Raw genomic sequence first — 15,018 nt, forward strand, 5'->3', positions numbered from 1 at the left:
TAATTTCTTTTTTATTTTACCTTGTAAATAAAACTACTTACAAAGCAATGCTTTCTTTACATAACAAAAGGAAAATATTTAGTTTAATAAACAGAGGTGAAAGTTTTTTAAAGGCCTTGATGAACACTTGAAAAGACAAACCTACCTAAAGACACATCCCTTTAATTACAGGAGTGTTTCAATTAAAAAAGCATAAAGAAGCACCTCTGGCCTAAACCCTGACTAAGAAAAAGTTTTTAAAAGAGGCCTAGGGCTTTCTTGTTATGTTCTGGCCTTCTCCTCTGTGATCCACTGACTCACAGAGGTTGTTTTTGTTAACAATGGCTTTGCTGAAAAAGACTGTTGTTTCATATTGGGCTTACTAAAAAATGACCAGTGCTAGTCTAAAACCTAGCTCTGGGCAGGGCTTACCTCAAGCAGCTCCTGGAAGCAGCAGCATATTCCCTCTGTGGCTCCCAAGTGGAGACACGGCCAGGTGGCTCTGCGCGCTGCCCCGTCTGCAGGCACCGCCCCCACAGCTCCCATTGGCCGCAGTTCTAGTGCTGACTGGAGCCATCAGGATCCCTTTTCAACTGGGTGTTTCCATCAAAAATTGGACACCTGGTCACCCTAGATTCATTCAGGCATCAACAGTAAATGAGTGAGCCTGTCTGCTCTTCCTTAGCTGAACAGGAGAAGAGAGGTGGTGATATCCCTGTAGGACGGAAGGATTAGGGCCAGGTTTGAATTTGAACCAAGAGCAGATGAGATCAAATGTTCATCCTGGAGAAACCAGCGCAGTGCTGGTGCAGTGCCATGGGAGAGACTCTGTGTAGAGATATGGCCAATGTCAGCTATGACCTACCCATGCCTGTGGCACTGAACATAGAACGCAGCAGGTTTAGTCCTCAGAGGCTGAGCATTTGACCGGGTTTGAGCTGGCAGAGGCATGTGTCTGCCAGTGCTTTGCGACACTCCCCTCCAGCTAGGTCATGCTCCTCCTCAGTCGTCTGGAGTTCACATCCAGAGTTGGACATCAGTCTGCAGTGACTTCTCGACTCCAGACCTAGTGAAATGCACAGGGGGATTGTGGGCATAAAATCCCAGCTCTCTAGGGCTGCCACTGGAGCTCAAGGAGTGTTTCCATGTGTATGAAAGCTAGGAGCCTCCTGCTACCAGAATGCAATGTGATAGGCACCCAGACACCATGCTGATGGGCATTATAAGATGGATGGAGAAAAAGGTTTGAACCCGTGTTCATTTACCATTCCATCCAATGGGGGGTCGCAGCAGCAAATGCTCATTAGCCAGGACATTGCAGGACCTACTGGAGGGTCCCCCTCAGAAGGCTGGTGGCCACTGTGAGGCCTAAAGGGGAGGGAAAGAGACCTACAAGGCCACATCACCCATGTGGAGTAAATGTTCCCCAAGGTTCCCAGAAGAATTCTCACATCCTGTGGCTCCTGGCTGTGGGTGAGGCAGGTTCTGCAGGCTTACATTTTTGCAATCAGCTGCTTCCTCATTCCAGGTGCAGCAGATGATGCAAAACACAGGTCCTGAGAATCCTGTATGTAGGGAGGTAGGATAATGGCTGGGACTAATTGTACAAGAGAGACACCAATATGCCAAATTTGGGAATGGGCCTGAGAGCTTAATAAAGGTAATCACAGCTCTCTCTGGCTCATACTGTCCTCCCAGGTAATGCCTCCTCTGTCTATTTGGATGATAAAGGAAGATGCTATCACTCCCTTCGACTAAAGAGAAGAAAGGGGGAGTGGAGTTATATGAATATTTCAACTGAGTGGTAGTCTGTCTAGGGGGAAAATGGCTTTTGCTGATCCTGCCAGATTTCCAAAGGCGTGTGTAGCAAATAGGCCTAGAGTTGTGACATGGGTTAGATTACAACCAAGAACATCTTAAAGACTCTTTTAGTTTTAAAAGTAATTTAATCATACGTGACAGATAGAGCACTGGGACAGTCTGGTGGTGACTGACATGCTAAAAGCACCTAAGGATAGGTAGCTCAGTAACAGCCTCAAGCAGTTTGTTGCACTCTTGCTAGGAAAAGGGAGAGCTGTTTTTAGCTGTTTAGCAGCTTCCTCTCAGGTGCCCATCAGGAATGCAGCGCTCGATTCATAGCACAGATACACTGACAATTGATGGCACCAGTAGAAGCAGATCAACTGTCAGCAGCAGCACTGAAGAATAATATATCTTATCACTCAGAGGTTCAGGCTGATGACGAAGAGACCTGAAATCACTGGCAGCCCTCTCTCCTGCTACGACTCCTGCAGTTCACAGAGGACCATATTGCGCATTGCCAGAGTCTTTGTGGCAGACCTGGTTAGCAATTTCTCCTGCAGCAAAGGCTGGAGGGAAGTGTAAGATTCGAGGTTGCAATGAGAAAGTACAAGCCTCGGATCTGGATCTGTGTGGATCTCCAGAAGTTTACACAGATCCCTTAGGGCCTTCACCGATGCCAGAGCGCTGCTGTCGTTCAGAGGCTTGTGCAGGTACATTCTCACCAGGCTCTTCATTTTATAGAGACCAAACGTGGGAATCTTTTCCTTAATTAAAGGCAGGGTATCCAGATAACCACAGACATTTGTGCAGAAGTCCCATTTCTTGGCAAAAGAATCCAAGGCTTTAAAGAGAACAGTGAGCTCCGATGTCCAGAAGTTATATACAACTAAGATGGGCTTGGGAACAGAGCGGAGGTAGCAGAGAAAGTGCTCTAGCCCTGTCTCAAGGGAGACACCTTGTGAAATCAAACTGAGCACAGACTCTGGGGTTTGTATCACAACCTTAAAGCTGTTTTCTCCATTCGCTGCAGCCAGCTGAGTGATCATCTGTGCTAGAGTAGGAAAATGGCAGAATCAGGAACTTTAGAGACATCATTCAGCATCAGTAATGCAGAGAGAACTGGGATATGAGGAGCTGAGAGAAAGGGGTCAGAGGGCCCAAGTGATCTCTTAGTTCTTGTCAAACTCTGGTATTGTAGGGAGGCCCTGCCTACTAGCTGGAGATCTTTGCCTTCTGTAAGGGCTGGTCTACACTAGGGGGAAAAATCAATCTTAGATATGCAACTTCAGCTACGTGAATAACGTCGCTGAAGTCGAAGTATTTAAGATCGAATTACTCACCATCCTCACGGCGCGGGATCAATGTCCGCGGCTCCCTCTGTTGATTCCGCAACTCCGATCTGGTTGGTGGAGCTACGGAATCGATATAAGCGCGTTCGGGGATCGATATATCGTGTCTAGATGAGACTCAATATATCGATCCCCGAGCAATTGATTGCTACCCGCCGATACAGCGGGTAGTGAAGACGTACCCTAAGTGATGACTGGGTGTAAAGGCAGCGTTGGGGGAGGAGGTTCCCAGCTAGTCCATCCTGCTGTCTCTTTTCCAAGCAGATGAGAATGCTTGTGCTTGGAGCTAAGCGAGGTCCTGCTCAGAGAAGGCTTAGATTCCAATTATTTATTCACCTGATGTAACACACTAGCAAAGTGTGCTTCTTTGTTCCTCTAGTGGCAGGCAAATATAAGAGGATAGCAGCCCTGTTGCTGCCTCCTGCTAATGGAGTTAGTCCTTTAGTGCAAGTGGCAGGGGCCTGGCCTCTGGAGCTGGATGGCTCAGGTTCAGTGAAGACTCAGCTTTGGTCATTACAATAGTCACTGGGTTGCTGTGTAAAACACTTTGTCCCCTTAGTGATTGACACTATAGAAATATCACGGGTCGAAGGATAAACAAAGAGGGAGTGGACCTGGGCCTAGGATTTTCTTGATGCTGGGGGCTGATTTGTGTGAAGCCCTGTATGACTGCACATGTCTAACCTGAACAGGCCTTGGAGATTGCAGGGGCGGCTCTGGACATTTCACCGCCCCAAGCACGGCATCATGCCATGGGGGGGTGCCCTCGGCCACTCGCCGGTCCTGCGGCTCCAGTGGACCTCCTGCAGGCATGTCTGTGGAGGGTCCACCGGTCCCACGGCTCCGGTGGACGTCCCGCAGGCGTGCCTGTGGAGAGTCCGAAGCCGCGGGACCAGCAGACCCTCTGCAGGCACATCTGTGGGAGGTCCACCGGAGTCGTGGGACCAGCAGACCCTCCGCAGGCATGCCGCCAAAGGCACCATGCCTGCCGCCCTCCCAGCGACTGGCAGAGTGCCCCTCGCAGCATGCCGCCCCAAGGACGCTCTTGGTGTGCTGGGGCCAGGAGCCGCCCCTGGGAGTTTGTAGGAACTCCAGAAGGAAGATCTGCTCTGGATTGGTTAATAGCAGAGCAGAAGCAGGAGCTACTATAGAAGCTCCTATCCCCTGCCCATACCACACAGCTTATCTGCTAATAGGGATTCTCAATGAGCAAAGCAGACTCACTGTCTTTGTTGACCTTCATGTCGAAGAACACCAGCGTGCTTCCCCCAAAGCCAGCGCTGGCCACAACCCCAAAGCCTGGTGCGCTGCTTTCCCATTCGAACCGCAGGTATGAGGAGGAGTCCTTGCTGCCCTCTAGCATGCTGGACAGCTGCAACAGAAAACCAGAGAGAATGCCCCATGCTCCACTACTGCCAAGAATCATCTGGGTTCGCCTGCACTAGGAGGGAGCCCTGTGCATGTGCTGAGAGGTGGAAAAGGAGGCTAGGCAAAGGTGGCCGAGCCAGGGAGTAGAGGAGTGGCTGAGTTTAAAGTCTGCGCTCTAATGCCTGTCTAGGTAACCACCTTGACAGTGGTGTGAGCTTGGGACCGTTCCCCCTCCCCAAAGGGAAAGGAGAAGGAGGAGGCAGAAAAGTCTTGTTCCATGGTCTTGTCTGATCTCTTGATGCTCATCTCTAATGCTGTGGGAGCCAGATGAAAAACAAAAAAGCAGATGGGAATGGATGACGCTTCCTTTTCATATTCTTTTTCTCCAGGTTTTCTCTAGCACCACACAATTCTGAAATCTCACCTGACGTGAAATATGTTGACCTACTTTGCAGTTGGTTGAAAAATGGGGGCACAGATTTTGAAATGAAAAAATTCTCCATGATTTATTGTTTTTTCTTGGTTTTCAGCAAAATTAGAAATGTTTTGGGGAGAATTTTGAGACATTTCTGATAATTTCTCCTCTCTGTCTCTCTCACCCCCTTGGTATTTATGAAGCACTCAGACTAAGCACTGTGAGGCTCTGTACTCCTTGGACAAATGAACGGTTGCTTTCTAGGTGACATTCTGCAATTCTCTTTCCATTACAGATGTGCCTGCACTTCTGCCATTCTGCTTGGGAGACTAGTCTGGAGTTTAATAGATCTGCAGCTTAGGAAATTGTTGTGTCTTGTAAACACAATGTGCAAAAACACCGTGTCAAGTCAGGTCCCAAATAATTGTGGTTACTAAATATATCTTAACAGGCAGGGCTACGCTCCACACAGCTGGCTGGTTGGGCTCTGGTGGCTTCTAGAACATGGTGAACACCACTGGAGGGCTCATCAGCTTTTTAAAGGGACTCCCTCCTTTTCCAATAGACTACAGAAATATTGCCTGCTGTCCAGCTTACACTGGAAGGAAGTAAGTCCATAATCAATGGAGTTACTAAAGGTCAAAAGCACTGTTCTGACTTTTCCTTTCTATTCACAGCAGCTGAGAGGCTAGGTCTTGCTGCCACTCCCCTGGAATGAGAAATCAGTTGTTCTGCTTCCACTTTTCCACAGAAGGTATCCTGCATATGAAAGATCCCAGAGTTTGTGCCATGAACTGCCCACAGCAAACTAGCCCTTGCTGCGTCATATCTAGACAGAGGTGTGGGCCAGGGGTCAGACCCAGAGCTCTCGGGTCTGACACTGGTGCCTTGTGTGTGTTGGGATACAACTGCTGTCCCTTGCTGTGTCTCAGTTTTCCCACCTGCAAACGGACAGCGATGGCTTTAAGCACTTTACTGTGCTGCAGAAATTGTGGGTTCAATTCCTGGTTCTGCCATTGGACTGCAAGGTGACATTGGGCAAGCCACTTCCCTCCCATCTGTACAATGGAGACACTGATATTGACCGTTGAGATCTTCTGCTCTCTATATAGTATCATTGACACCACCTTTCTACAGAAGGGGAACTGAGGTCCCAAGGTCACACAGCTGGCCAATGGCAAAGCCACAAACAGAACCCATCTCTCACACGGGGAGAAGGGATAAATACTAGGGAAGGAAAGGCGTTATTTAAGTTTAGGGCCAATGTTGGCATAAAAACAAATGAATATGAAATGGTCATCAGCAATTTTAGGCTTGAAATTAGATCAAGATTTCTAACAATCAGAGGAGTGACGTTCTGGAGCAGCCTCCCAAGGGGCACAGTGGGGGCAAATAATCTAACTGGTTTCAAGCCTGAGCTTGATAAGTTTATGGAGGGTTGGAATAATGAGACTGCCTATAATAGCATGTGGCCCATCAGCAACTGCTAGTAGTAAATATCCCCAATGGCTGCTGATGGGACAGTAGATGGGGAGAGCTCTGAGTGAGTACAGCAAATTTGTTCTCAGGTGTCTGTCTGGTGCGTCTTGCACACATGCTTAGGGTCCAACAGTCTGTCATATTTTGGGTCAGGAAGGACTCCTGCCCCTCCCCCCCAGGTCACATTGGTTGAAGCCATGGAGTTTTTGGCTTTCCTCTGCAGCATGCAGTCACTTGCAAGTTAAACTAGTGCAAATGGCAGATTCTCTGTAACTTGACATCTTTAAATCATGATTTGAGGACTTCAGTAGCTCAGCCAGAGGTTCAGGGTCTATTACAGGAGTGGGTGGGTGAGGTTCTGTGGCCTGCAGTGTGCAGGACGTCAGACTAAATGATCGCAATGGTCCATTCTCGCCTTTGAGTCTATGAGTCTAAGTCCCAGTCCAGTGCTCTAGCCAAAGCTGTAACCAAGGCAGGGCGAATGGGAAGTCACCCAGGCCACAAAGCTGTGGAGGAGGAAAAATGGGGCAGAAACAGAGGTGACATGTAAAGCCCCAGGTGGCAAGGCTTGAGTGCCAGCCCCACACACCAGTGTTAGGGAGAGAGTGCCATCTCCAGCCCCTGACTCTCCTCAGTGGGTCATCCAGCCTGTCTGTGTTGTGGGAGTGGGGTAGCAAAAATCTCGGGGGCATGTGACTGATAGCAGAGAAATTCCATTTGGGGTTGGAGTTGCCAACTTTCTAATCCCACAGATCCAAATACCCTAGCCACGCCCCTGCCCTTCCCCTTCCCAGAGGCCAGCCCCACTCATTACATTTCCCCTCCCTTGGTAGCTCACTCTCTTCCATCCTCACTCACTTCACTGGGCTGGGGCAGGGGGTTGGGAGGCAGGGGGGATGAGGGTTTTGGCTGGTGGTGCGGCTTTGGGGTGGGGCTGGGGCACAAGGGTTCAGGGTGTAGGAGGGAGTTCTGGGCTGGTGCAGAGGGGGTAAGGACTCTGGGGTGGGGCCGTAGATGAGGGGTTTGGGATGCAGGAGGGGGATCCAAGCTGGGGGGGTGGGGTGGAGGGTTCAGGATGTGAGAGGGGTCTCTGGGCTCAGGCAGGGAGTTGGAGTGCGGGGGGGGGTGAGGGCTCCAACTGGGGGTGCAGGCCCTGGGGTAAGGTAGGGGAGGAGGGCTTTGAGGTACAGGAGGGGGCTCTGGGTTGGGGGGTCTCAGGGCTGGGGCACCCGGGGGGCTAAGGCAGGCTTCCTCCCTGTCCTGGCACCGCAGATCATGCTGTGCCCCAGAAGCAGCCAGTAGCAGGTCTGGCTCCTCTGTGCGCTGCTCTCGCCCACAGGCACCACCCCTGCAGCTCCCATTGGCTGCGGTTACTGGCCAATGGGAGTGCGGAGCCAGTGCTTGGGGCACGGATAGGGAGTGTGGAGCCAGAACAGGTAGGGACTAGCCTGCTTTAGCCCTGCAGCGCTGCCAACCAGACTTTTTACTGCTCGGTCAGCAGTGCTGACCAGAGCTGCCTGGGTCCATTTATGACCAGGTGTTCCGGTCAAAAACTGGACACCTGGTCACCTTATTTGGGGGGGCTCCCAGATTCCATTTTATATTCCTGGCTTCCATTTTGAATAAGCAAGAGTGACTGCACCATTAGAAGCTGAAGGTCACAGAACATGAAAAACAGAATTGGTGGGAAAACCAAATTGGTGGGGAAAAGGTGGTGAACAACAATGCTAAAAATAGAAGATGATCATACCACTGTCAGGTAAATAATGATCCCAGTTTAAAAACAGATCTGACAGTTTAGAATGTTGACAGTTGGCATGTGTTCAAGAAGGATCTGACAGGAAGGTATTAACAGAAGTGTATGGAAAGTTCTGACAGAATGGTATAAAGGTCAGTGTGTCAGTTGAGTTGGATTGAGAGCTGGTGGGAGTCGAGAGCTGACGGTTGAGAGAGCTGGCAGAGAGAGGAGGAGAGCAGCAGAGGGAGCCCTGCCCTGCCACTGGAGTGCAGAGACAGAGAGAGAGATAAGAAGCAGAGACCTGAGGAGAAGAGGCAGAGAGAGAGCATGCAGGACAGTGCAGCAAAGTCTGTCAAAGTTCTAGTTCTGGTATAGTAAAGTGTCAGTGTATGTGTGTGTGGATGGGTTTATAAAGATCTATTTGCATGTGGTAATTATAAAAGGAATTTATACATGTAGGACCTTAAAAATGTATTTAAAAACTGGTGTCAGTGACCTGTGAACAACTGATCTCCAAAATCAGGGTGCACCACTTAGTACTGTAAAGCAATATGGTTTGGGGTGCTCTTTAACTTGTGGAAGGGATTTGTGTCTTATAAGATCAATAAGGGATTTGTGCCAGGGATTGGGTTTATAACATCTATAAGAGGTGTTAACATTAAGAAAGGGTGATCTTTAGCTTGTTGTGAGGAATAACATCAATAAAGAGTGCCTTGTTTAAAACACAGCTTGTATCCATGCCCTCTAAGATTTTTCCTTAAGCACCCTGGAGACCCATATCTAATGAGAACAGATGAGTCATCTCAGGATACCCAAATTCTGTTTTTGGGGTAACAATCCTGTGTGCCCCTCACCCCAATCCCTGTCGCTTGTGAGTGGAAAAAAGATGAAAAAAATTGGCAGGGGGCACAAATATGCTTGCTCGCCTCAGGTGCTAAAATGCCCAGTTATATCTCCAGGTCTAGTCCCTAGGCCATAATTGTGCCTATATCCCAGGGCTGCTGGGAAGGTTACTTAGGTACTATATGTGCAGTGCTATGAAGTGGAAATGTGCTCCTCATTACTGCCATGGTGGCTGCTGCTGACTGAATTTGAATTGGAATCTGGGGGGCTTCTGTGAGATTGGAATTCTCCTGCCAAATCGGAGGACTCACAGGAAATTGTGGCTTCTGATGTGTCATTTTTTAACTAGTGGAACAGATTGTTTGCTCAGTGAGGGAGCATGAACTCAGCTCCCTGCCAGACAGGATATGGAGGAGGCCTTGCACAAAAACCCAGCAGCTGGCCCCTCTCCCCACCAGTCACATTTCCTGTCAGTGCCACAGTATCCCCAGTGTCTTCAGGAACAACAAAGCACTCATGGAAACTCTCTTACTGTTAACTGCTGCTACAGCTGAGCCAAGCACATCTGCACATTGTTACTGAGTAGTAACACATGGAGCGAAATTTTGGGGGAAAATTTCCTAAAGTGCCTATGTGACTTAGGAACATAAATTCCATCTACAAAAGTGACTTAAGAACCTAAACCCCACTGATTGTTAATGGGATATAGGCTCCTAAATCCAGGTCCCCCACGATATTTAGGTGCCTGCCATTGAAATCAATGAGAGTTAGATGCCAAAATATTTTTGAGGATTTGGGCCTGAGTGACAAAAAGTCACTTCTGAAAATGGGATTTAGGCAACTTTTGAAAATTCAACCCCTGATTGGGATTAAGATCTGAATCTGAACTTTCCTAAAGTTTGGGGGTGGGGTTTCAGAGATTCCATGGCCAGAAGGGACCATTGTAATCATCTAGTCTGACCTCCTGTATAGCACAGGCCAGAGAACTCCCCCAAAATAATTCCTAACACAGATCTTTTAGAAAAACATCTAATCTTGATTTTAAAATGATCAGTGATGGAGAATCCACCATGACCCTTGGTAAACTATTCCAATGGTTAATTTCTCTCACTGTTAAAAATGTATACCTTATTTCCAGTCTGAATTTGTCTAGCTTCAACTTCCAGCCATTGGATCGTGTTCTAGTTGGGACATTGACTTGGGGGTCCAGTTCCCCTGTTTCCAAACCAACCCGCTGTTGATAATTTTGGGCAGGGGAGTTAAGGGGGAGGGAATCACCAAATGACCAAGACAGAAATTAAGATCGAGTAATCTGTGAACTACACAGTCTGTATGTGAGGCCAGTTGTCTCTAGTTAGAGAATTCACAGCACACCAGGAATCTGTTGCTAGCCCAAACACTAAAGGCAACAATTCTAGGTCTTAGCTTCTCCTCTTACACTGTTACACTGATGTAACCCCACTGATAATGGTGGAATTACTCCTGATTTACACTGGTGTAAATGAGGAGGTTCAGGACAGTCATAAGAGGAAGTTACTTACCTGTAATTGGAGGTTCCTTGAGATGTATGGTCCCTATTTCTATTCCAGTCATGGGTGTGCATGCCTGCCATACACTGGAAGGTTTTCCTAGCAGTGTCCATTGACATGCACATGCATCGTGCGTTGTCTTGTACTCCCAGCTGAGGCTATATTAAGCCATGTGGATTGACGCCAGTCCAGTGACGTTCTTACCACTGAGTAGTGCAGTCCACAACTGAGGAGATGGATAGCACACTTCTTGAAGACCCTCCAGTTACAGGTAAGTAACCTCCTCTTCTTCTTTGAGTGATGGTCCCAATATTTATTCCAAACATGAGTAAGTACTGAGCAGTGATCAGTGTGGAGAGGGATGTGAGAATGCGAGAGGCAGTGCGGTGCGTAGAATGGTGCATCCCACTGACGCATCGTCAGCCCCCTCTTGGGCAATGGCGTAATGGGATGTGAATATGTGCGTGGAGCACCATGTCGCTGCTCAGCATGTGACTTGCCAGAAGATATCCATCAGGCAGGCAGATGTGGTTGCTTGCACTTGCGTAGAGTGCACCGTAACTCTGTCAGGCGGCGGCATGTTGGTTTGAGATGGAAGACAAGGAGGTGAACAGACTGATAGAGGTGGAACTGCAAAACCAACCATGGGAGGAACTTACCATGCAGCTGTCAGTAAATCTTATCCTTGTGAAATTCTGTGTGTGTGGGGGGATGTCAGCAATTATGGTTGCTAGTTCGCTGACCCATCTAGCCGAGGTAATAGCCACTAGGAATATTGCTTTCATGGAGAGATGGGAGAGGAAGCATGTCACCATTGGCTTGAAGCACAGCTTCGTGAGGGCAGACAGAAGAAGGGTAAGCTCCCCTGGGGGCGTGGGCTTAAGTGCTGTGAAGAAACTGTTGAGGAGACCTTTTATGAAATGAATGGTGGTAGGGTGTGTGAACACCGAGCTGCCAACCACAGCAGGGAAAGGCACTAACTGTGGCCAGGTGGGCTCATACAGAGCTGAGGGCAAGACCCAACATTTAGAGTTTGAGGAGATAATTGAGGATGATAGGTATGGGTATGGGTATTGGTCTCAGGTGATAGTGATGGTCATGAGGACGTGAGGTGAAGCATTTACATTTAGCTCAGTAGTAGGTCCTGGGGCATGGTGCTGGATGAAGGGGGTACAGACCAGGACCTTGGAAGGGTCAGTCCACCAGGTGAAGGAAGGCCAGAACCATCTTCGGGACAATGATTTTGGCATCCAGCTGGTCCCTTGTAGGGTCTGTAAATGGAAAGGAGCCACATTTGGAGTCAACACATGCGCAGACATGCATGTGGTGTCACATAGGTGCAGGCTGCCATGTGACAGCAGAGGGAGAGTAAATGGCAGACCGTGGTGCAAGGGTTACAGCGTAAGTCCACAACTATGGCTATCAACATGCCAAAGCATCTGCTGGAAGGAAGGCCCATGTCACAATGGATTTGAGCCGTGCCCCACTGAAATTGATTGTCTGAGTAGGTACAAGCATGGATTTCTCCTCCCAGGTAGGGGTACATTAAGCGGCCAAGGTGGAACATCGGTGCTGCCACTGCCATCACAATGCCAAATGGGAGCATTCCAAACTGTTATTGGTGTCGTCTCACCTGGAAACAGAGAAATTTTGAAGTAGATGGGTGACTGTCAATGTGGAAAGAGGCGTCCTTTGTGTCAAGAGCTGTGAACCAGGCCCTGTGGGAAAGGGAGGAGATAATAGATGCCAGTGTCATCAGGAGCTGAAAATTAGGTATGGGGAGGTGCACTCTGCCCTTCTATGAAAGGAGGAAGTACAGGGAGTAAAACTGCCTGCCTGCGAAGAGAGATCTCATGGGCTCTACTGTGCCCTTTGCAAGAACAGCATCTGCTTCTTGCTGTAGTAGGCATTGCTGGGAAGGATCCCCGGGAAGTAGGGGTAGTGGCAGTGGGGAGGAAACGAAAGAAATTCTATGGAGTATCCTTGGTGGATGATCTCCAATACCCAACGGTCCATCGTGATCTTGCCCCAGTTGTGGGCAAACAGGGCAAGCTGGCCCCCAAAGATGACCTGGGGGCCACAGGTGGCAACGGAGACGGTTCGCAGTTCTCAATTATGATGTCAAAACTGTGTCTTGATTTGTTGGTGGGCCAGGGTGGAGGAGGTGGCCATGACAGATGCTGTGGGTGGCTGTCACTGGGGTTGGTGGCGCCTACGTGTGTGTGTGTGTCGCTGATACTAGGCCAGGTAGGCTGGGGGTGGAGTGATTGGTGCTGCTGTTTGCATTGGAGGGGTAGGGGACAGATCCCCATGGAGTGCAAAGTTGCTCTAGAGTCTTTAAGAGAGTGAAGGGACTAGTCTATTTTGGCAGAGAACAACTTGTTCTCATCAAAGGAGAGGTTTGGACCTCCTGAGGAAAGCCGGAGGACTGCAGCCAGGAGTCTTGTCACATGACGACACCCATGGCAAGGGAGCACGAAGACCTGCCGGTGGCATCGACTGCCAGTTGGAAGCCCACTTTGGCCATCAGGCACCTCTCTTCCACCACGGTGTTAAGCTGTTGGTTCTTGCTAGAGCAGTGTTGTTGTTGAAATCATACTTAGCCAGCAGAATCTGGTAATTTGCAATTTGGCATTGCAATGCTGCCAAGTAGCCCTTTTTCCCAAAAAGGTCTAGGTGCATGGCCGCCCAGTCTGGTGGACTAGACTTGTGTGTGCTGGTGCACCCGTTCCATTCCTGCATGCATAACCAGAGAGCTGGGGGATGGGTGGGAGAAGAGAAAGTATGTCCCCTTAGTACTGGCACGTCATACATTTTGGTGTGGGGGTAAAGGAATCAGGAGTGTGCCACACTGTCCACGTGGGCTGAAGGATAGCATCATTAATGGGCAGTGCCAGCCATGACGGTCCCTGTGGTTGGAGGATGTCCTGCAGTTGATGGTGCTGGTCCTGGACTCCTCTAACGGTATGCCCAGATCCTCAGCTACCTGCTATAACTGGACCAGATATTGCTTTTGGTCATTGGGGGCCATAGAAAGGGAGGAATGAGAATCTCATCAGGCAGGCCACGGTGTGTCAGTAGGAACCTGTTCATTCACTGGCATGGGTAGCTCACAGGCAAGCAATGGAGAAGGCAGGTAGGGCAGCTGCAGTTGCTCCATCAGGAGAAGAGACTCCAAGTGGCTAGAAGTCTGAGGGATGTCTCTGGAAGCCCTGGAGAACCGAGGTGGTGTTCGTGGGGATGGTTAGACCGGTAGGCGCAAAGGCAGTGAGTGGATGGGCGGTACATGAGCTGGAGACCAGTCAGGGCAGGCAAATGCTGGGACAACCAGCAGTATCACCAGATCCTTCTTGTGCTTTAATTCACTCTAGGTATGGGGAAGCTTAGCACTGGTGCAGCAATGTTGGCACACGACTCTTCACCTGACCTGGTTTGGCTAGGAAGGGAACACTGTGCTTGGCAGTGGCCCTCAACGGCGGCCTTGCTCAGATGCTCATGAGAATGCTTTGTACCCTCATGTCTTGGCTTGTCCTTGACTGTCAGTACTGTCAGATGGGAGGCGTGCGAAGTGCTGGGAGGAACACTCACCACTGGTGATGGACCACAGCTGCAGTGACGGTTCTGAATGAGAGCATGCCTGCGGTCTCATGGCTCCTCCATAAGCAACTTTCGGAGGCGAAGTTCCCACACTTCCCAAGTCCATGGCAGAAAGGACTTACAGATCTTGCAATGAGTCATGATATGAGCCTCCCCACGGCAGTAAAGGTAATGCTGGTGCTTGTCATTCACCAAGAACAAGTGGGGGCACAAAGCACAGTTTTTAAACCCTGGAATGTGGGGCATAGTACCCAGGGAAGGGAAAATATACTGCGAGCAGGGTAAACAATCTCTAATTAACTACACTAACTACTATGTGTACTTACCATGCTATACAAGCAAACAACAAACAAGAACTCTATACAACAGTCGAAAGGGCTCTTTTTGTGAAAAACTGAGATGCCAGAGGAGCAGGGGTTTCGACTCCAGTCATGCGGCAGTAAAAGGGAACTGGCGCTGCGTTGACTCATCCAGCATAATATAGCCTCAGCTGGGAGCACAAGATGACATGTGGGTCAATGGACACTGCTAGGAAAACTTTCCAGCTCAGGCGCATGGTGTGCATGTACACCCACATTTGGAATACACATAGGAACCACCACTCGAAGAAGACTCTAAACTCGTAAGTACTTTTGCAGTGGTCTCTTGACCTAAGTCTCTGCCTATCAGTTACTATTCATGGGAGGCAGAACTATTCCTAGTCCTTAGGTTCAGTCTGGATGGGGCTGGGGACATGACTTTCCCTGTGGAGGGTCCTTGGTGGTAAAACTCACCTAGAGGGCATCTGTTGGAGTCCTTCACCAGCTGCTTACAGGGTGAGATGAGTGCCATTTATTTGAGCAGGCTTATCCTTACCTGTGGCTTGGGTTTGCTCTGCTATTCTCTTATATCTACTACCCTTTTCACTGCTGTTGATGG

At 49.2% G+C, this 15,018-nt stretch overlaps 2 protein-coding genes across 3 annotated transcripts in view; both read right to left on the reverse strand.

Moving 5' to 3' along the window:
- Nucleotides 1–15,018, reverse strand: part of LOC127058307 (immunoglobulin superfamily containing leucine-rich repeat protein 2-like) — a 79,499-nt gene that overhangs the window by 38,527 nt on the left and 25,954 nt on the right. The window lies entirely within an intron of this gene.
- Nucleotides 1,906–15,016, reverse strand: LOC127058415 (protein PML-like). Its single transcript, XM_050968466.1, has 4 exons — nucleotides 14,956–15,016; nucleotides 4,356–4,503; nucleotides 2,226–2,833; nucleotides 1,906–2,085 (listed from the first exon to the last, which is right to left on the reverse strand). Exons 2-3 carry the CDS (start codon nucleotides 4,492–4,494, stop codon nucleotides 2,259–2,261), a joined length of 714 nt encoding a protein of 237 aa, XP_050824423.1. The 5' UTR covers nucleotides 4,495–4,503; nucleotides 14,956–15,016; the 3' UTR covers nucleotides 1,906–2,085; nucleotides 2,226–2,258.

This window comes from Gopherus flavomarginatus, chromosome 9 (assembly GCF_025201925.1).
Source record: "Gopherus flavomarginatus isolate rGopFla2 chromosome 9, rGopFla2.mat.asm, whole genome shotgun sequence".
Taxonomy (NCBI): domain Eukaryota; kingdom Metazoa; phylum Chordata; order Testudines; family Testudinidae; genus Gopherus; species Gopherus flavomarginatus.

Coding starts and splice junctions, on each gene's coding strand:
- LOC127058415 (XM_050968466.1), bottom strand. CDS start 4,494: ATGCTAGAGGGCAGCAAGGACTCCTCCTCATACCTGCGGTTCGAATGG. Junction 2,834..4,355: donor CATGAAGGTCAACAAAGACA/GTGAGTCTGCTT, acceptor TTCCTACTCTAG/CACAGATGATCACTCAGCTG.